We start from the raw sequence: 23261 nt of genomic DNA, 5'->3' as shown, positions 1-23261 counted from the left end.
TATCTTTAAGTCAACCTTCATGCCGTCATTGCTAAAATGAGATTTAGAATCCTATCTTATAGGGTGGTTGATTTGATGAAATGGATAAAATGATAGCCCCTTTCAACCCAGGTCTCCTGCATTGCAGGCAGATTCTTTACCAGCTGAGCCACAAGGGAAGCCCAAGAATACTGGAGTGGGTAGTCTATCCCTTCTCCAGCGGATCTTCCTGACTTAGGAATCTAACCAAGATCTCCTGCATTGCAGGCAGATTCTTTACTAACTGAGCTATCAGGAAAGTCCTTTCCTATATCAGAGTATCTCAAACTAAAAACCCGTTCTCATCTTAGGACTTTTACATTACCTGATCCCTCTGCCTAAAGGTTTACGAATGCAGTCTCCACCTGGTTCCTTCTCCTAGTTTAGGTCTCAGCCTCTCAGAGAGAATGTCTTTAGCCCCGATTTTATCACATCCATCCAGAAATCTCTATCACACAACCTCGTCTTATTTCCTTCATAGTATTTATCATCAGCTTTTTATGTGTAATTTTCCTGTCTTCTTAGATGTTTATTTCTATCATGGCTGTCTCTCTCATTCCATAAAAATGAAAGCTCTAGTATAAAAGGCATCTTTTTTAGAATTCCGGTTCAAAGTGTTATACCTTGTACCTAGTATAGGGTCTGGCATAAGGGATGTGACCATACTATAATTCTTAAATAATTGGCTAAACAAACAGTACTCCTTGTATGTCATTTCCTATCCTATCTCCTATTTCTGCCTCCAGAAAGAGAATGCAAATTCAGTCAAATACAAAAAGTGCCTGGGGATATTCTGACTGGGAAGTGTTTGCACCTCTTGCCCTTTTGCTTTCAAGCCAACCAAAATTTCCATGAAAATTAGGATAAAAAGGACAGACAGAAAGCATCACAAGTTTTAGAATATGTGTGGATTTGACCTATTACAGGATAATAAGATCTTCTACCTTCTCATACTATTTAAAGACATGCTTAATCTTGTCCAATTTATGTTTTGATGTCGTACTCATTAAGCAGCTCAATTCATGTGGTTCTAACACCTTAAATTAGGAGATATTCCTGTAACACCTGCATGTTCCTGTATTCTTAACCCCTTGAAGAAAAACAGAAATAAAAAAGATTTATACCAGCTCCAGAACCATGTGAATGAAGACACTCAACAGGTTGAAGAGTGAGGCCATATGGCAGTACTTAGAATTTGACAGTCTTAATTAAGCAATCTGCTCACCAGCATCACCAGTGAGAAACCTGGCATGATGATTGTCCTCTTCCCTGCCCCCTAAGAGACATTTCCAATGTGCGCATGTGCTAGGTTCTAAAAATTCTCATGCACGAAGCATAGCCTGCAGTCATAGAACATCAGTCCTGAAAGGGACCTTAGCAATAGAGTAGAACACCCTCAATCACTTCAGTCATGTCCAACTCTTTGCTACCCTATGGACTGTAACCTTCCAGGCTCCTCTGTCCGTGATACTCTCCAGGCAAGAATACTGGAGTGGGTTGCCATGCCCTCCTCCGGGGGATCTTCCTGATCCAGGAATCAAACTGGTGTCTCCTACGTCTCCTCTATTGCAGGTGGATTTTTTTTTTTTACTAATGAGCCACCTGGGAAGCACAAAGCTGGAAACAAGATAGGCGGGAGAAACATCAACAACCTCAGAAATGTGGATGATAGCATTCTAATGGCAGAAAGTAAAGAAGAACTAAAGAACCTCTTGATGAGGGTGAAGGAGGAGAGTGAAAGAGCTGGCTTAAGATTAAATATTAGAAAACTAAGATCATGGCATCTGGTCCCTTTATTGCATAGCAAATAGAAGGGGAAAATGTGGAAGTAGTGACAGATTTCCTCTTCTTGGGCTCCAAAATCACTGAAGATGGTGACTGCAGCCATGAAATCAGAAGACAATTGCTTCTTCACAGGAAAGCTATGACAAACCTAGACACTGTTGAAAAGCAGAGACAATACTCTGCTGACAAAAGTCCATACACCTAAGGCTATGGTCTTCCCAGTGGTCACGTACAGTTGTGAGAACTGGACCGTAAAGAAGGCAGAAAGAATGCCAAAGAATTGATGCTTTTGAACTGTGGTGCTGGATAAGATTCCTGAAAGTCCCTTGGACAGTAAGGAGGTCAAACCAGTCAATCTTAAGGGAGATTAACTCTGAATATTCACTGGAAGGAGTGATGCTGAAGCTGAAGATCCATTATTTTGGTCATCTGATGTGAACAGATGACTCATTGAAAAAGTTCTGATGCTGGGAAAGACTGAGGAAGGAAGGAGGAAAAGAAGGAAAAGAGGGTGTCAGAGAATGAGATGGCTGGACGGTATCACCAATGAAATGAACATGAACTTGGGCAAACTCCAGGAGATGGTGAGGGACAGGGAGGCCTGGCGTGCTGCAGTCTATGGGGTCACAAAGAGCCGGGCACAGCTGGGCAAATAAACAATGACAAAAAGAACACCCTCACAGTGAACTCTCCTGCTTTTGCCAGCCCAAATCTTCCTGGATGCCTTGATTGGTTCGGGGATAGACATGTGACCCAAGCTAGACCCAGAGAGTTAGTCATGGAGTGTTTGTTGGGACACTTGGAAAAAGAGATGCTCTGGGTTGTTAAGCTAGAAGAATGAAAGGCTGGAACTTCTGGTGGCCATGCTGGAGGAAATCCCTCTGACAGTGAGGGGTACTAACACTATATAAAGCAGAGCTGAATAATGGTGATATTGATGATACCATTACAGCATCTAGATCCAGGTGTTCCTGAAGCCAGATCAGACCTTGAGATGTTCAATCATGTGAGCTGATTATTTTGTGGTTTTCCTAAAGCCAGTTGGGAGTTGGGTAACTTCGGAATCCAATCAAAATAACCCTAATAGATCCTCATTATACAAATGGGGAAACAGGGGTCCAGAGAGGAAAAGGGTCATACACGTTAGTGTCTGAACTGGAACAGACTCAAGGATTCTGCACTCTTTTAGAAAACTTGTCTTCTAGATGTCTTCCCCAGTCTAGACCCTGGGGTTTGCCAGGGGCCCTGCTCTCACCCTTGTTTCATACTCTGGTACTTCTTAATCATCCTACCTTCTGCCCCAACCAGCTCTCCTTCTACATACCTCCCATCCATCCCATCTCAGATCTTCTGAAATGTCTCCGTGTAAGCCTGAGCCTCCCCAGCAGTTCTCTCTTATCCGTGTCCTATTCTGAACTTCCAGAAAGCCAGCCGCACTGATCACAGGGCCCCCCTTTTCACCTAGTCCCTGTATTGGTGATTCAAAACACTGAAGGTAGATTTCAAAGTCGCAGTCAATGCCAGCCATTCCCTGCCCTTGCATCTCGCCATAGTGTCCTCCGCTTCCCTCACCACCAATAAGAGCTGCTGTCAATGACAGCAGTGGTGTGATACAAACAACACGTGTGTTTTGTCTTTGGAGCATATCATCTGACCCGCACACCTGTCTCAGGAGCAAGGGTGACTTCATGGAGGTGACTGTAGATGCCTATCAGGGGCAGGTGGAATAAAGGAGGAAGCTGATTAGATGACAGGAAGACAGTGGAGACTGGAGAAGCACCAGGAAGGCCTCAGCCACTGTTACTGCTAAACTACTTCCAGCAGAGTTTTCAGAGCCCTTTACAGACCTGAGCATTTAATCCTCAGAACAACCTATTGAGGCTGCTACCACTGTGATTCATTTGCCTCTGTGGTCTATATTCTGGAGACCCAGTACTTCCCAGAAGTTATGAATTTTTAAAAATGAAATTCTCAATGTTGACAACAAATTCCTTTCATTAAACACTTCAGACTCCTACACTGAGCTGCCAAACAGGATAAGCAGGACATATCGGTGGGACAGATTTAGTCCATGAGCTGACAATGTGATTCCTCTGGTCTATTTATTCCTTTCATTCCACTGATAAGAAAATTTATGCCAAGAGAGCTCTACCCATATCCACATTCCTCTTCTCCTAAGGCCCTCTTATCCTGTTACCTCGTATGTTTCCCAATCTTCAAAGTACAACTTAGGACCCTAGTCTAATGGAGGATCTCAAGCATTTTACCATATCCCTCTCTGGTGTGTATATGTGTTCTTTTTAGTCTGCAATTGTTTTATATCACTTTACATTTATGAAATGAGGTAGTTAATGTAATGAATTTATGAGGATCATAATAAATATTAATTAGCTGATTAGTCAACTGCTACAGTTATGTTGGTGGTAGTAGGTGGGGAGCAAACATGTAAAAATATTACCTTTCTATAGGATTCTGTTTACATATAGTAAAAAGTCATGAATGTAAACAGAAGTTCATATTCAGACCCAAAGTATAATCACCTTCATGATGATGGAGTGAATTAAGTGACACCAGAATAATTTTCTTTGGTATATCATGACAGTTTAAAACAAATATACCACTTATAACTCCAACCTATTCAGATCTATGTAGACTGTAGTACAGGGCATGTTAAATAATTTCACTAATCAGCTAATCAGTCTCCCAACCTGAAAGAACATGCAAGTTAGTAGTGCAGAGGACAATCAGAAAATGGAAAGGAAATTATCATTGGTTTCTTTTCCATTTTTTTAAAATCACTAAACTGAAAACCAAAAGAACTTAGGAAGTTCTCAAGGATAGAGGATATACACAGACAAAATCCTGAGTCAGCTTGAACTCAAGAAACAGGAATTCCTCCACCTGTCAGGTTGGAAAGTTCATCCATTTACTACCACTCAAATGAAACCTTTTTAGCAGGGTCAAAAGGGCCTTTGTTTTGACATTTAATTCACTGGCGATGTATTTCCTGTGTTAGGATGCAAAACACCTCTCACATTGCTTTTTCATTAATTGCCTTCATTTTTCAAGTTCCCCGTGTGATTTATAGTCAATTAAAAACACCCTCAAAAGCCATGACTCATGTATGTTAAGTACAAATATGATTAATGGGACACCACGGACTCCGTGGGTGACCTGGCTACCAACCAAGGTCAGTGTCAAGGTGGCATGACCAAGAAACGTCTTGGTGAAAGGAACACGGGCGAAGGGCCAAAAGCCAGGAGTATAGGGTCACGGGTAATCTGGCACCAGGCCCATTCAAAAAAAGCAAAATAGATACTTTTTTCCATATTACAGAGGAAGAATGAACTTGTCTATGAACAGAAAAAACATAATGCAGTAGAAATTTTCTATTTCATCCAGATTGACAAAAACAGATGGGAAAATTAAGCAGCAAATTTCCCTGATGGATCATCACCAACATCAACAAAAGCTACAAGGCCACAAGACCACAGAACTCTGGATAAGAGCCAGAGCACAGAAACCCTGGACTCAAAATTGGATGCCACCAATTACATGCAATACAACCATGGATAAATGGCCTCGCCTAGCCCAGCCTCAGTATCCTCACCTGTAAAATGGGCACATGAGTGTATTTTTCCCTTAAGGTCTGTTATGAGGTTCAAGGTGACACTCCACACTTAGAGAGCATGCAGTAAATATCAACTATGAAGGCCATAGATGCTGCACTGGTCAACTCTAGGGGAGCCTTTTAAATTTCCCAACATCTGCCCCTAATGTGGGCACACTTGTTACATTTTCTGGAAGTTCTCTAATACCTTAAATCAGTGGTTTCCCACAAAATGAGGTAAACAAAAACATTTGGCACATTTTTGCAATACAAATTTACTCAAAAGACTGACTTCTCTTTTGTTCAGTTCAGTTCAGTTCAGTCGCTCAGTCATGTCCGACTCTTTGTGAATTGGTCCTTATTCCTATTTTGTTTGTTTTTTGATAACAATGACATTTTAAAAGTCTGGCCAAAGTAAACGGAGGTAGTCTCACTTTATCTCACTCATTAGCCTGCTTCTTCTTCTTCTTTTTTTTTCATATTCAGATTAAGAAAAATGTTGTAAAATACACTTTTATCAATCCAAGATTTTTTAAAAATTCTATTGGTCCATGAAATTCAAATCCTAGAATCATTGCTTTAGATTCTTTTTTAATCTCTTCAGATTTTAATGGCCATGATTTGTCGACTAAATTCAGGTTTAGATGGCCATTATAAGGATACCAAACCTATCTAAGATCTATGTATAATAATAATACTAACAACAGCAATAATAATAATAGCAATGGCAAGAATAATAGTAATAATACTACCAGCTTCCAGCTACTCACAACTAAGTTCTAAGCATCTTTCCATCAATCATTGCATTAACTCTAGAGGTAAAGACTGTTGTTATCCTTCTTAGAGAGATGAAATAATTCAGACTTGCAGGATTTGGATAACTCACTTATTGTCATGCAGCTAACATGGGACTATGTCATTTGTTTGAACTCTAGTCAACATGAGTTTTAAACTGTATAACTTTAACCTCAATACTATAATCATCAGAAGAATGCAATCGGGGCCCATCCTTACTACAACTATCAGAAGGTCCCTGCCTGGTTGTTTCCAAGAGGGGGCAGTGAAGAAGCTGTTCTGCTCAGGGGAAAGCACGCCCTGCCAAGAAAAGCAGGAGGTAGTCCCAGGGGTATGGTCTCCTGTCCTGTTTGAATGGCGGTCTTTGTCTCATCCCTGTGTTGACCCAGGTTAGTCAGAGGCAGCGGCCTCCACTGTGGCCTCATTACATCTCTTTCAGGAGTGTCTTTTTGACTGGGGTCGCTTTGCTGTGTTAGAGACAGTGAGCTTACGCCCATACTTGAGTTCCTCCATGCTGTCCAGCCTCTCTCGCAGTTAGCTTGGCTCTGTGATTAGGTCTGACCAAGAGTGTGAACAGAAACAATACATGTCCCTTTTGAGCTCAAGTGGCTAAACATCCATGGTGCCTTCTCCACCCTTCTCCTTGTCCCCCTCTCTGCCAAGCTTGATGGCAGGGCCAAGAAGGGAGCAGCTTGCGTCCTCGAGTTCCTGCGTGGAGGGCAGCTCCATAAAGGAGAGTTACCCAGAGAGAGGCCAGCTACGGTTCCCCTAGCAAACAGACCCCGCCCTGGTGCCAGGAAGGTCTGTCTGAGCTGATTAGAGCAGGGCAGAGTGCTCCGTTCTGTGATTTTTCAGGACACAAGATAGCCAGGGCCTTATCACTTGGTCTTTGTCCACATCAGCCGGTTGGCTGGTCAGCTTTCCAGGCCAACTCTTCTTCTGGAGCCTGGGAGGCTGTAACCGGGGTCACTACCCAAATCTTGTGGTACCAAGATAGTGGCTACCAGAATCGCATGATTTTCACATTGCAGAAGAAGCAACCTCATCAACCAGTTTAAGAGAATTCTGGGTCTTGGAAGCCTCGAAGGACCACCTACAACCAACCTCGGACAGAGCCCTCCCTGAGTCCAAAGATCATGAGCGGATGTCTCCTTTCTGAGTTTTTGCCTTTTAAATTGTCTTCCCCTTTCTTCTTGTACTTCTCACAGAAAATGAGAATAATCACATCTTCCCAGCTCACCTTTCAAGACTGAGATGAAGCCAAGTGCTCCTGAGTTGGGGGCTTTGCATCACACTGTGAAAGATACAGTGATAAAGCTCCCTTGGTTACTTTAGAAGAAATAGTGGGATGCCATGTTTTGATCCTAGACGCTTGTTGAAAAATGGCCCTTTAAAGACGAAAGCAAGTCTAGTTACTGGAAAGGAGAGCAGAATAAAGAGTTATTTGGATGTGAGGAAAATAAAAGGCTTTAGAACAACTGAAGGAAAAATGTATCGGAGTGAGCAGTGAATAAAATATTATGGAAATAAAAGGAGTGGAGGTGACCATTAGTAACAGTTAAAGCAGAAAGAGATAAATCAGTGAGAATTGAAGAGAAAGATGAAAAAGGATAAAAGGAAATATTACTGTCTGAACAAAGAGAGCAGGAAGTCGTGGACAGAATAAACATTTATTGGAAGGTGCTGAATGCTGAGCACAGAATTGGTTGAATATAAGCCTGGGGTATGAGCAGATATACTATGTCTGCCAAACAAAGAGACAACACTTTCAGACAAGTTTACAGAATGGTGAAAAGTGTGGACATCAATTGATTGATTATGCTGTATTTTATACTTCCTGCAAGACAAAAATTCACAATGATTGGAAGTCAAAGCTCTTGTAAAATATTACAAAGACAAAAAGAAAAATGGAACATGTCAGTGTCACAGGAGGAGTTCAAGGTAATGTTACTAACCTGGTTTCTTTTAACCTCTATTATTACCTAGATCATCAGCTTATATTTACATGTTACTGAATGATCCCTAACCATTTCCAGGATCTTGGCAGTGACCTCACATATCTAAGTACACTTAAACCACTGATTCTGTTTGATTCTTCCCAGTTTTCCTCCAGATGTTAGCCTTGTGACAACATGGTCTTCATTCTGAGAGAACGCACCACTCACTAACTTTTTGGCTAATCACATTTTTCAGAGATAGAAAAGGTCTTGTGTTGGACCACAGAGACATGCATGAAAGGAACTAAGAATGAGAAGGGGAGGAGGGAGATGTAAAATATTGGTTGTTTGGGGGAAAAAATCTGTTCAAAGTTTTGGACTTTTTATTTCCTCCTGCATGTTGAATAGAGCAAAATACACTGTTATTACTTCCAGAAATCCAGATTTTCCCAAACAGTAGTCAGTAGGCATTCTCAGCTCTGTGAAAACTTTCTTCTTCATTTAGGCACAATTAACCTTATTCACAGTATCTATGACAACCTATGCTCACTGTTTTGAGATAAACTGAAAAGTGGCAGCCCAGATCTGTTCTTTGTCCATTTTTTCCCCCTAGTAATACATATAGACCCACAGTTTTACTGACAGGGGAGGGGGCTGGTCAGATTTTGCTGATCCAACAATTCACTTACAAAATCACATATAAATTTTAAAATATCCTCAAATCACCGACTTTTACTGAAGGTGCTATCATTGATAATCAACCCAGTTCCATTTCACTTTTACTAGCTTACACAGAATCAACAACCATAACCCACTAAATTACTTAGAGGATTAAAAAAAATAAAAATCCTATACAGACACACACAAGACTGTAATATTGGAATGTACAGGATGGTCTAGTTTAAATTAAAAAGATCCCCCAAAGTATGATTGTTTCCAGCTTCTCAGAGGTGAATTAAAAGCTGTTTGGTGTCGTGAAGATTACAGAAGCAATCACATTTATGGGCCTGCTTTGCATACCAACTCTATTAATTTCCATACTCAGGGTGGCTTCACATTTCCACACATGTTAATATAGATGCCATTTGGGATAATCACTTGGAAAAAAAAGGGAAAGGAGAGAGAGAGACAGAAGAAAGGGAGATGAAGCAGACGAGAGGAGAGGAGAGCCAGAAAAAATGGTTCTCGGAAGCCACATTCCATTTAAAATATAATGATTCTGATAAACAGAAGAATCAAAAGACAAATGAGAGTTCCTGATGGCCTGACCCAGGAGTCACAACAGGGATCAAATTAACAATGAAACCACATGTTGGAATTCACTCACTGGGCCAGTCCTGCACCTTGTCATTATAGACCCTAATTACTAAAATGATTTCATTGGCATAATTGCATCAAGACATGCATGGGCTTCACCTTGCAGGGCTCCCTCGATCCTCAACACTGCATCTTCATTACTGTGTTCCTTTCAACCCTTAAAACATGTCCCAGCCTCACAGAACAGTCCAGTTGAGCCGGCTGAATGTTCTTCCCCTTTCACTTAAACATGCTCGCCACAGCACAGGAGTGAAGGAACACAGTAAGCCCGCAAGGCAAACCTGGGACCACGGCAAGTGTAGAGTTATCTTCCCCAAACCACAGAGCATCTGACCAAGCTAAGCCACCGTTTTCATATCCTTCACTCCCAAATGTTAAAGAATGGTGCTCAAGAGCCTGCAATTAAATGGTTATTTGCCTACCATCAATTTTAAATTCATTGTGCTAAAACAAAACCATGCTTTTTTTGCATCTAGCAATGCAGTCCATGCCCTCGTAAAGATAAAACAATATAATATTGGCATTAAAAGGAGGAAGATATTATAACCACAGATCTGAGGGTAGTATATTTTAAGGAAATCAATTGGAATTTGGGGGAGTTTGAGCTTAATCCACAAAATAGCCAGTAGAGCTTTAGAATCTTTCAGAAAACCACATTATTAGTCTTAAGAGTGTAAATTCCTATACCTAAAAATTCCCAGAAGCTAACCTCCTCTTCTGGCTGTTATTTTTATCCAGTGCTACATATGAGAAATCCAGGTAGAACAGCAATCCACAGGAAGACAATGGTCTGTTCTCAGGATCTGCCCAGAGAAAATGGATTTCAATTCCTTCCCATAGGTCAATACTCATGGTGGAGGCTAGTGGTCCCCTTTCCTGGGAGCAGTCAGGAAATGCTCGCTGGTGATCACATGTGACAGAGACACACACCACTTGATTTACCTCTAAGCTGACAAAGTCCTAATTTAAGACTTTCCACCCTGGGTCAAACAGTGACAAGAAAATTGATCAGAAAACTCTTAGCTTAGGGAATCCCGTATGCTGAGGGACATTCTTAAACATCAGTGAATAGGCCAAAAGCACTGTTGAGTGACTTTGCTTACAGTTTAAAATTGCCTGGTCCTCAATGAATTCAGCTGGCTGATCGATATGGAACACTTTCTGCTGAAATCCAGGAGTGCAGTCCAAATCTTCTGCAGATGTTAGGAGCAGCACCTGAGAAAACCAAAGCCATCAATATTTTAACGCAGCTTATATGTTTGCCCTGCTAACTTTTTACCAAATCTGTGACTTTTAGAAATGAGCTGAGGTTTTAATTTCATTTCCCAAATGAAGAGGTAAGTTGATACTTCTCCTGTGGCTGCCAACCATTCACTTTGGCAATGAGACTTGGAAAACACGCAAATGGGAACAGCTGTTGCAGTTTCCATTAAGTTGCAGTTAAAGAAATAACTTTGTCAGATTTTTACACCTGCTTAGAATCTCACCATGGTTTTCCATGTGTGAAATTTCATTACAGAAACTGTCAATTTCATATGATGCCTGAGCGAAAACCAGCTTCACTTTCATAGATGCAAAGGATCATTGTCACCGATGAAGAGGAGGAAAACAGAACTATTTCACTGGAAGTTACTTCTAACAAGAATTCAAGGGCTCTAGACCTTCACAGTACAACATGGTGGCCATGAGCCACCCATGGATTCTGAGCACCTGGAATGTAGCCGTGCTGAAAGTGTCAGCAGAAAGTACATGTGGAATTTTGAAGACTAAATACCGAAAACAAAAATAAAGTAAAATGTATAATTAATGATCTGTATATAGATTACATGCTAATATGCTATTTTACAGATTGGACTAAATAGAGCCACTATTAAAATTAATTTTACCCCTTTCTTTTTACTTCAATTAGTTCCGTTATTAGGCAATTAAAATTTTACAATTGCTTCTGAAGTCTCAGCTTTGTCTTTGAAAATTCTTAGGGCATTTCACTCAGAAGTCAAAAATTCAGGTTATATGATTTGGAACATAAAAGTTGAGTGACAACTGCAGTCTCCACAGCAGCACTATGATGTACTTAGCTTATTATAAAACACATTTAACAGATAAGGGGCCCAACGTTCTGTGTGTGTTAGTCACTTAGTCATGTCTGACTCTGCAACCCCATGGACTGTAGCACACTGGGCTCCTCTGTCCATGGAATTCTCCAGGCAAGAATATAAGTGGGTAGCATTTCTCTTCTCCAGGGGATCTTCCCGACCCAGGGATTGAACCCGGGTCTCCTGCACTGCAGGCGGGTTCTTTACCCTCTGAGCCACCAGGGACGCCCTCTAACATCCTAGAGAGGTTAACAGCTGCTCCAAACCACACAGCTGGAATGGGTGGAGCCAGGATCTGAATCCAGGTTTAAGTGTCCTCCGCTTTTGACAGAGCTCTGCTCCCACCCTTCAGGCAGGACTTCGCCTGGGATATTTCTCTGAAACCTGTGGGATGCTGCTTTATCTGAGTCTGGTGCCAGCAGCCAGTGTGTAGAAATTCACATCCCCAATACCATCACCACAACTGATGAGAACTGCTGTGTGTTCACCCTCAGGTGAGACAGTTAAGAGGCAACCATTCTGTCTCCCACTTGGCCCTGAGCGCCAATTGTCCACGGTGGTATCTGGCTTGATAGCTCATCGTGCATCAGATGTCTTCTCCTTGGCTCATTTTCTCATCCCGTGTTGCTATTTTTCTGACATCACCCTCCAAATAAGACTGTTGGCACTCAAGTCTTTGACTCAGTGTCTGCTTCTTGGGAAACTAAACTTTGATACCATGAGGGAAACTCTTAACCACTGTACACAGGCTGTTGAAAACTCATTATAGTCCCTACCAGCAAACTCAAAGGAGTGCGCAAAAGGTTGGAAGCTGTGGAACCAGGGCCTCTCTCTAAATATGAACTCTCTGAAATGCACTGAACCCAAGGAACGAGAGCAAGAATCAATCTCCCAGGGTTCACAGTGTGGCTGGCCTGAGAAACATCAGAGGAATTGAAATGGGAGAGTCACCACCCTGACCGGCATCACCCTTCTAAAAATCAAAGGGGGAAGGATGCTCTAGTTCCATATGAGAACTTCTGCGTGTAAATCTTTCCGTTGCCTTGAGAGCAGGGTCTGGGTAGATCGCTTCTGAGATAACTGCAACACTGACATCCCAAATGGTGCACACAGAAAATGCAGATTCAGGACTCAGAATCATTTGCTGGCACTTTTACAAGCAGAAAATCTATAACTGGCGAACGTTAATTCAGTTAAACATCAAATGGTCGAGGGTCTTCCCCAGGCACCGTGTGCCTACAATTATATATTAACCTTTTAATCAGCTAATTCTTCCCTCAAATCTCAGACCAGGAAACCAGTCATTCCAGAGAGGCTAAGGTAGATGACATTTCTCCAGGGTTGCTGAGCTAAGCATTCAGGACCAACTGAAAGTACAGGTGAGTGGCATTCCTGGTGCTTATCTGTCTGTGGCTCAGTCTCTGTCCTGGCTTGGCAGGTTCTATTCAGGATTCCCCTGGAACCGCAAAAGAAAGATAAGCCATTTCCAACTGCAGACCCTCAGGGAAGGTAGGAGTGGTGTGAGCACTCTCAGAGGTTCAGGTTTTTTTTGTTTTTTTTTTTTTTTCAGAGGCTCAGTTTTGTTTTTGCAAATTCTTGAATCACTCCATCCAGTAGTCAAAATTCAGGTTAAGTGCTTGGCAATATGAACACACAGCACTCTCCTGGGCAAGAGTGACTTAGCAGGGTTAGAACCAGTCAAATAATTCACTCACTTCCTCCTCCTTGTGTCCATCCATTCACTTGCTCCCAGACAATTATTAAACTCCTGGGATTCAGTGAGCTCTTGACTAGGTGTTTTCCTGAAGCTTATAGAGAAGCCCTGTAACACAGTTATTAAAAGCATGAACTCCGGAGTCATTTGACTTCGTTCATTCTTGGTTTTGCCATTTACTGACTGCGATTTGGCATTTTTTCCAATCACTCTGGCATCAGTTTTCTCATGTAGGTAAATATGAAAAATAAGATGTGCATTGACAATGGTCTTGTGGGTCCAATGGAATGAATGAGGCATATAAAGCATTTGGAATAATGCTGCATAGGATAAGCAGTCAAGAGTGCTGTTAGTATAGACTAGAAAAGGTGAGAGGCTTTAACAAATCGTAATTTAATTAATTGATTAACTAAAATTAAAATCTAATGTAAAAGGAAATCACGGGTCTCTTCAGGAGCATCGACAAGCTGGGACCCAGGGACTCTAACATCATTTAGAGGAATCAAAGAAAGCAAACCCGCAGAAGGATCATTTTTGCTTTGATCTCAAAGATGTGTCTGAACTAGCTGGGTAAATATAGAGGAGCCAGAGGAATCTTTTTAACTAACACATACTTTGCTTTCACGTGAATTCCTTTATGCCTCTCCGGGTTTCATGTAACAGATCTCTGAAATGACAAGCCCACATTTTAAAAAGAATCCAGGCTAACTTAATGCTCCTCAAAAGTTGAACATCTGACTGGGCAGTAGTGATAGAATGTTGTAGTTGTTGCTATTGCCCCTTGAGGGAAAGGCTACCCACTCCAGTGTTCTGGCCTGGAGAATTCTATGGATTGTATAATCCATGAGGTCACAAAGAGTTGGACACGACTGAGCGACTTTCACTTCACTTCACTTCACTTGAATTTTTAGCAGATTTGGCTGTAAATAGTATTTGGCTGTGAACTTACATGTCTTCAATTTCAATAACATTGAATTTGGTGGAATATCCCTCAGTGGTTTAAGATAAGTACTCGGACGTTAAAAAGCAGAGACATTACTTTGCCAACAAAGGTCCATGTAGTCAAAGCTATGGTTCTCCCAATAGTCATGTATGGCTGTTAGAGTTGGACCATAAAGAGGGCTGAGTGCTGAAGAATTAATGCTTTTGAATTGTGGTGCTGGAGAAGACTCTAGAGAATCCCTTGGACTACAAGGAGTTCAAGCCAGTCAATACTAGAGGAAATCAATCCTGAATATTGCTGCACTCTAATACTTTGGCCACCTGATGTGAAGAGCTGACTCATTAGAAAGGACCCTGATGCTGGGAAAGATTGAAGGCAGGAGGAGAAGGGGACGGCAGAGGATGAGATGGTTGGATGGCATCACCGACTCAAGGGACTTAGTTTGAGCAATCTCTGGGAGATGGTGAAGGACAGGGAGGCCTGGCGTGCTGCAGTCCATAGGGTCGCAAAGAGTCAGACATGACTGAGCGACTGAACAACAACTCGGACAGTACTCCATACATGGGCAGCCCCTTCTCCAATATCGTCAGGTGTCACTATTTTAAATAGGTGATCTGGACATGCTTTTCCCCATACTCACTTTAACATTTCTAGAATACATGCTATCAGCAACATTCCAAATGCATCTGTAGTGCCCAGGCAGTAATGGTCTTCCTATATGGGTCCTCTGTTCATTCATGCATTAATTGGCACCTCAAAAACAATAAGCAACTGATACACCTTTGAACGCTCAGCAATGATCAAATTTTATGATAACCAAAGGATTTCTATTATGTGAAAATTACTATTAGCCTGCTCATGAAAGCAGATTTATGCCCAGACAGACTATAAACACAGGGCAGAAACACACTGGTTCTGTAGGATTCTAGTTTACCAGCAGCCAGTTACCAGTTGTAACCCTCTGGGGCTCAGTTTCCTCAGAAAATGAGGATAGTATCTTACAGGCTATTATGAAGATTAAGTGAGTTAATTATTATAAAGAGCCTTCCATGGTACTGGACACATAGTAATTGCTCAATAAATGTTTTCTATCATTAGTATTATCGTTTCTCTATATCATGTTTAAACCAATACTTACGATTCACCTATATCCCCCAGGATGAGACAGTGACAAATATCAAAATACTACTTCACTGCTGCTGTAAAATTGTTCAATGAATAGACTGTGCTCGGGAATATCAGAGGGAAACAGCAGGGACCTGACTCAGATAGAAGAGCAGGAGGTAATGTGTACTTGGGGTCAGCTGCCCAGTGACTTATAGGACCAGGGCCTATTGTGGGCTGAACTGTGCTGCTTTTGCAGGACACCGAGCATCCTTGACTCATTTGAAAAGACCGTGATGCTGGGAAAGATTGGAGGCAGGAGGAGAAGGGGACAACTGAAGATGAGATAGTTGGATGGCATCACCGACTTAATGGACACAAGTTTGGGTAAACTCCAGGAGTTGGTGATGCACAGGGAGGCCTGGAGTGCTGCGGTTCACGGGATCGCAAAGAGTCAGACAGGACTGAGCGACTGAGCTGAACTGAACTGACCATCCTTGAAAACGACAGCTCAGGGCCCTGTCCTCTATGGCAAGAGCCACTGCCCTAAGCTTACGCGTGGATAGCGAATTCTGACAACACACTCTCGATGCCTGCTTCTCTTTTTAGCTTCCATTTCTGTGAGGCTGTTCAGAGCCCTCTCTTTCAAAAAGGAAGAGTTTATGTTTGTCCTGACAGGTGCTGATTCAAGAGCATAGCCAACTTTAGACTTCGCTTCCAGAAAAATGGTTTTTTTTTCCTGCCCTAGACTGCAGGTTGCCAAGTGGCAGCAGATGGGACGGATCGGGCCAGCAGATGTGGTGGTTCAGCCAGAGCGGTCTGTCATAGAGGCTAAATTATCACGTTATACCGAGTGCTCCTCTCTGAGCGGCCCTTGCCTGCACCACTCCCTCTGCCTCGGCTCCGTAGCCTCACCCTTGTCCGGCCCTCTAGGCATTGGAGTTTGCAACCCCTGCTTTAGACTCAGGAAATGTGCTTTCCAAGCAAAGAACTCTCCTTGTTATGACTCTCTAGTTATTTTGCATCATGGTACACACAGCTATGTGCTCCTGGCGCTACTGCAGTAGTTTTGGTCACGTGATGAAGCACTGACCAAAAGGAGGGTGGAAGGGTTTTCAACACTAGTCCTGGCCCCTGAGATGCCTTCTCTTACCCACCGGGGATGACAGGAAGGAAGGACTCCCAGGGTGGTGGAATCATCCAGCAGGAAGGACCCAGGAATCGGTCACTGTGTGGAGGCAAGCACCTGGGAGAGCTGCCCAGCAAGGAGACTCCCATGCAAGTGTGGTCTCCAAGATTCCGGGTTGTCTGTGAGCAACAGTCGGCTGACGACGCACTAGACTTGGGGGCGCAGGGCGGAGGGTTTTCTCTGCCACAGCATCACAGGCTGTCCCAGAGGCCAGGGAGAAATAGAACTGAAGACAAGCTTAACACAAGTGTATTCGAAAGTGGCCATAAATAAAAAGAGAGAAACTTACTGCCACAAATAATTATCTCAGCAGGCTGTGAACAACCTCAGATCTCATCCTCTCTTAAGTCAGCTTCTAAATGGTATTTTCCAAGTGAACCCGCTAGTGTCTCCTGGCCCCTTGTTGTTTTCCTTTCACTGACTCGCTCGCTTTTTGCTATTAGGGTAGATGGACAGTTACTTTATCCTCGCCACAAAACACCTCTGGTTCACTCTTGTCAAAGTCGCTCTACTGGAATCAGTTTGGAGGGGCTTAGATTGGCGGGGAAGAAAGGCTACTATCTCTGACTTGCAGGATATAAAAATGTTACAGCAGTGTATCTGACTGATTCTTTATCCTGCCAGGGGCCAAAAACCCTGAGTCCTGGAAGGGTTTATAAAGGCACACTGCCTACAGGAATAGCACAGAGAAAATAAGTGCTTCAAAGACACACACACACACACACGTGCACATTCACATGCATATAGTGATATGTTCACTGTGAATGTCAGTTCATGATATCTACACCCTCCCTGAGTCTGACCTCCTTGAAATATTCCACTGCTTTACAGCCTCCGGATCCAGAACACCTGCCACCTTCTTGGCCATTAATGTAACATACTGAGAAATGATTTCGTGATTCTTGGGAAGATAAAGGGGGAGAATACTTGCAGTTTGGCAAGTCCTGCTGTTTCCTCATATACAATTTGAAACCAGCATTCTAGACCCCATTTCTAATTAAATGCTACTCGGTATCTTTTCTTCAAATTATTAAAAGGGAAGCTGTGTATATCTGGAAAAACATGGGACAACAAGCCAAAACTAATCTGAGACTGAATTCTGCCTATGTGACCAATTCCCTGACTTCCGGCAAGTTGCTTAACCTTGAACAGCCTCTCTGTTTTCTCTAAATGAGTATACCACCACCCATGCATACAGTTACTGGGGGAATTTAATGAGATGATGCAAAAAAGGCTCTCTGCTAGACAGAATAATGGTCCCCAACAGATTCCCTGAGTCTAAGCCCTGAGACCTGGGGGTATGGCATGCTACATGAAAAAGGGGAATTACGGTTGAAAATCACCTGACCTTAAAATAGAGTGATTATCCTGGATTAGGTGGACTCCATGTAATCACAAAGATCCTTACAAATGGAAGAATGAACTGAACACTTAGAGAAAGAGATGTGATGTCATGTGAGAAGGACCCAACCTGCCACTGCTAGACTTGAAGGTGAACAAAGGGGCCACTAGCCAAAGAATGAAAGAAACCCCAAGAAGCTGGAAAAGGCAGCAAAAAACAATTTTCCCCTGGAGCTTCCATTAAAAAAGGCAGTCCTGAGGACACCTTGATTTTAGCCAATGAGACATATTTTGACTTCTGACCTTGAAAGTGAAAGTGCAAGTCACTAAGCCGTGTCTGACTCTTTGCGACCCCATGAACCTACAGCCCATGGAATTCTCCAGGCCAGGATACTGGAGTGGGTAGCCTTTCCCTTCTCCATGGGATCTTCCCAAACCAGGGATTGAACCCAAGTCTTCCATGTTGCAGGCGGATTCTTTACCAGCTGAGCCACAAGGGAAGCCCAAGAATACTGGAGTGGGTAGCCTATCCCTTCTCCAGGGGATCTTCCCAACCCAGGAATTGAACTGGGGTCTCCTGCACTGAAGGTGGATTCTTTACCAACTGAGCTGTCAGGGAAGCCTCTGACCTTCAAAACTGCATGGTAATCGTGTGTGCTGTTTTACATTGCTAAGCCGGCGGTGAGTCATTAAGCAGCCATAGGACACTCATGCTGTTACCAGAGCGCTGACCCATGATAGCCACTCAGAATACAGTGGCTCCCTTTACTTGACTTTTCAACGTATAATGTGATCAAACCAATGGAAAGGGAGAAACAGGAGGGAACGAGGAAGGTAGGATGGAGGGGAACTGAGGGAGGGAGGACAAGAGGGAAGATGAAGAAAGAGTCATGACTTTGAAACCCTTGAACAAGGTCATCAGGAAGTCATGATACAGAGATAACTGCCTCCATGCTCCATTCCTGAGCATAAATAGGCATAGTCATTTTTCTTTTGTCTTAGCCCTTATTCCTTTGAAATGATGGGGTGTTTTGATGTGCTGTTATGACAGAGTGGTTGTGTTCAGTTTTCCATTAATTCCCTTAATCAAAATTAAAATTTCTATTATCTTCTGGGCCCTGGGCTAGATGCCAGAGATGGAGAAATAAACAAAGCCCTTGATAAACTTATTACTAGAAGGAAAGGCAGACACATAGGCATATAAAATATATATTATATACATATGGGAATTAGGAAATGGTTCAAAGCAAAGATTCTTGAACTAGTCTACTTGAGTCCAAATTTACCACATAGTTGCTGTGTGGCCCTGGACAAGTTACTTAACATCTCTGTGCCTTAGTTTCCGCCTTTGTACAATACAGCCATTAATTGCGTCCATTCTCACTGGTTGTGCAATTTCACGAGTTAACATATATCGAAAGGTTGAGGAGAGGGACAGGATTATAATAGGTGCTGTGCTGTGCTCAGTCATTTCCGACCCTTTGCAGACCCTTGGACTGTAGTTTGCCAGACTCCTCTGTTCAAGGAATTTTCCAGGTAAGAATATTGAAGTGGTTTGCCATTTCCTACTCCACATAACAGGTGCGACCTGCTACCTATTGTTATTATTTGTATTAATATAAAGGAATATGTATTAAGTGTTATGAAAATATAGAATAAGGAAAAACACACTCTGTAGATGAGAATAGGAAATGGGACCATGTCACGGATAAGGCCATATTGGAAAGAAAATTGACATTTTCAAGTGGTAAAGTATAAGAAAGAATGTTCCATGCAGGGATTTGGTAAATGCACTAAGGCATGCCAGTTGAAGAAACAGGGTGCAATTTCCCAGGGATAACAAGCTCTGTATTGTTTTCAAGATTATTTGAAAGTATTTTGCCGTTTAAAATAGGACTGAATTCACCAGGTATTTCTCCTTGAGTCTGGCTAAAACAGAGCCAAAAATAATTCACTGAATGAAGTCAGAGTTTTTGTCTGAATGGAATTAATTTTTCACTCTTAAGATTCCAGGATTAATCAGTTAGACAGTTGGAAATTTTAAAAACAAAAATAGTGTTTTGTAAAAAAGTTACTTAATGCAAAATTAGGAAGACTTGGTTTGTTGGCTCTTAGTAGAAACTAGAGGCCGTACCTGCCCTAGAATTGATGGTATGTGTGTCTATTTATGAAATTTTGGTAATAAAATTAGTGCAGCCAAACATCAATTAAGACCTATAGCCCCTAAGTCGATAAAGGAGTCTTCATGTGAGATAATCTCTGGTGAGCCTTAACAGCCCTAGGAAATTCAGTGGAGCAAATATGAAATATCTGCTGTGTGCCAGGACTGAAAGACTTTCTTGGGCTACACACAAAACCCTAATTCTTTGGAGACAACAAAGGAGGCTTTCTAAAGGAAGAGGTCTGGAATTTCAGGATTCAGCTCAATAGAAGATCAGGACCTGAATCCATCACCGTGGCCAGCCTCCGATCCCAGTCACTACAGTTCCCAAGAGCAAGGCCTTGCCCTGCAGAGTAGCCTCAAACTTTTCATATTCTGCTCGGGGGCTTGTTGCTCTGCTACAGGTGACAGTGAGATCAAGCGGAGCTAGGAAAGTCACAGGAGGGAAGGCTCCTGGGACAGCCTCCAGTGTTGGCCTTGAGGCTGGAAAATGGCAGCAGGTTAAGTGCCCCAACCTGTCTCATTCCAGACCTAGTCCTCTGAGAGGCATTTGTGTGCCACCCAGAGGGGCCTTTGGGCTGAGACCTCACAGTCCGCAGCAGTGGCATCAATGATCCTCGATACACTGGCTCGCTCTCTCTTTCCCTGCATCCGTCTCCTGCCACTCACGCCTGCTTCCTGCCGAAGGAAGCTACCTGGATCTAGTCCTTTGTCTTAGGCTCTCAGGGGAACCCAAAACAAGACAAGATCCATGGATTAGTTACACATTGCTGCTGTAACAAATTACCACAATCTTAGTGTCTTGTGGTTTAGTCACTAAGTCCTGTCCAACTCTAGCAACCCCACAGGCTGTAGACCACCAGGCTCCTCTGTCCATGGGATTTCCCAGGCAAGAATACTATAGTGGGTTGCCATTTCCTTCTCCAGGGGATCTTTCTGACCCAGGGATCAAACCCACGTCTCCTGCAATGGCAGGCGGAGTGATTACCACTGAGCCACCACAGGGAAGCTATCTTTGTGGCTTAAACATATTTTGTTATTGTACAGTTCTGGGTATCAGAAATCTAACATGGGTCCACAGGCTGTGTTCCTTCAGCAGGATCCTGTTTCCTTCCCATCTCTAGCTCTCATGGGCCATCCATATCCTTTAGCTCATGGCCTCTTTCCTCCACCTTCAGAGCTGGGAGCATAGCAACGTCATTTATTTCTGTCTCTCTTTTTCCATCATCATATTGCCTTCTGGTTCTAACTCCTCCCACATACCTTTCATAAGGATAGTTGTGATTACATCAGGCTCACCTGAGAAATCCAGGTAACGGTCACATGTTCTGAGAATTGGAACAAGGGAACCATTTTCAGCCTACTACCACCCACAAATAACTTATATAATGGAAGGAAAGTTGCAAATTTAATACCGTTATATAAATATTTATAATTTACTCATGGCTATTATTCCTTCATGAGAAACGAAGAAAGAAATTCTGCCCTTCTGGACAATATGGATGGAACTTGAGGGTATTTCTGTGCTAAGTCGCTTCAGTTGTGTCCAACTCTTTGTCACCTGCCAGGCTCCTCTGTCCATGGGACTCTCCAGGCAAGAACACTGGAGTGGGTTGCCATTCCCTTCTCCGGGGGATCTTCCTGACCCAGGGATTGAACCCGCCTCTCTTACGTCTCCTGCATTGGCGGCTGGGTTCTTTACCACTAGTGCCACCTGGGAAACCCTAAGGCTTCGATGAGGGCATTATGCTAAGTGAAAATAAGCCAGGCAGAAAAACATACTATACAACGTACATCACATACACCATGCAGCATGTCTTTCTCTGTCCGGCTTATTTTACTCAGCATAATGGCAACCCACTCCGGTACTCTTGCCTGGAGAATTCCATGGACAGGGGAGCCTGGCGGGCTATGGTCCATGAGGTAGCAAAAAGTTGGACACAAATGAGTGACTAACACACACAAACGCACACACATGCTACATACATGTGGAAGCTTAAAAAAAAAAACAACAATCAAACCCATAGAATCAGAGAGTAGAAAAGCAGTTGAGACAGGCTTGAATGTGGGGAAAAAAGAGAGAAACTGGCAAAAGGATACAAACTTTCAGATATAAGATGAATAAGGCCTGAGGTGACTGTGGTTGATAGTAGTGTTGTATGGTGGAGGTTTGCTGTGAGGGTGGAACTCAGATGTTTTCACACACAGACACACACACAAAAGGAAGGGATAAATTGTTGAGATGATGGATATATTAACTGACCAGATGACGGGAATTCTTCCCAATGTATACATGTGTCAGATCACCATGTGTACTCTTTAAATAGCTTATAATTCTATCAATTAAACTTGAAATTTAAAAAAAAAGCAAAAATACCCAGGAGGGTGTCATTCCACAGTCACCCCCATTCCTAGAAATATTTACCTGTGAAATCAGGAAAACCTGAATGGAGAGCCCACTGATGCTCCATAGTTACATATCCAGGCCTGATGTCGTGTCCGTTTAACAACCAACTATGACCTTTTCTTGCTCAGAAATAATGATTAGATCCTGCCTGGCCGTGCTGTGAAGTGGAACATTTTATTCTAACCGTGCAGTTCTCGACACTTTCTTCTCTGCCAGACATTAGACAAGATGTCAGATTTGTCATCATACCGGAAGGTTTTTATTAATTATCTTTCAGAGGAGAGGCCTTTTTGTAATTTATTTTTTCACACCAGGAAAATTCTTCTATTGAACTAAACGTCTATCTTGCTAAATTGTTTTTCACTGCTAAAGTTTCTTGCTTTGAAAAGTTCCAGAAGAAGAGAAATAGACCCAGCAAAAATTGGTGTTAAAGTCAAGGAAATGATTGTGTTAAGGAGAGCACTTCCTACCCGCCCTCAGCAAAAAAGTGTTATATGCATCTTTCTTTAAAATCTAACTGCCGAATTAATGTACAAGCTAAGAGACAAAGTTCTCCAAATGTTCCTTGCCTGGATCAGAAGGAGTTACAAAGACTACTCTTTACATGCCAATTAATCATATTCTGAAGAATTCATGCTTTGATGTAAGTAGCATTTATTGAGTGCCTATTACGTGTTGGCGGCCAAGATAGGCAACAATTAGTAAGACAAGCCCCCTCCTGTTTAGGAACACAGAATACAATAGGAGAGGTTGGTATGTGAACATCTACTTGTAAAACGCAATTAAAAGTGTAAGAATGGAGCAACTAATCTAGCTGAAAAACTCAAAAAAAAAAAAAAAAAAA

The 23261-nt window shown here is 42.5% G+C and overlaps 1 protein-coding gene across 1 annotated transcript in view; it reads right to left on the bottom strand.

Moving 5' to 3' along the window:
- CDH13 (cadherin 13) overlaps positions 1 to 23261 on the bottom strand; it is a 978634-nt gene that overhangs the window by 754891 nt on the left and 200482 nt on the right. The window contains exon 2 of the mRNA XM_065925094.1: positions 10566 to 10677. Coding sequence (XP_065781166.1) covers positions 10566 to 10677 — 112 coding nt within the window. The remainder of the gene's footprint in view (positions 1 to 10565; positions 10678 to 23261) is intronic.

The sequence above is a fragment of the Muntiacus reevesi genome, chromosome 2, assembly GCF_963930625.1.
Source record: "Muntiacus reevesi chromosome 2, mMunRee1.1, whole genome shotgun sequence".
Taxonomy (NCBI): Eukaryota; Metazoa; Chordata; class Mammalia; order Artiodactyla; family Cervidae; genus Muntiacus; species Muntiacus reevesi.
Note: the sequence above shows the minus strand (reverse complement) of the source record. Positions and strands in the feature narration are given on the sequence as shown.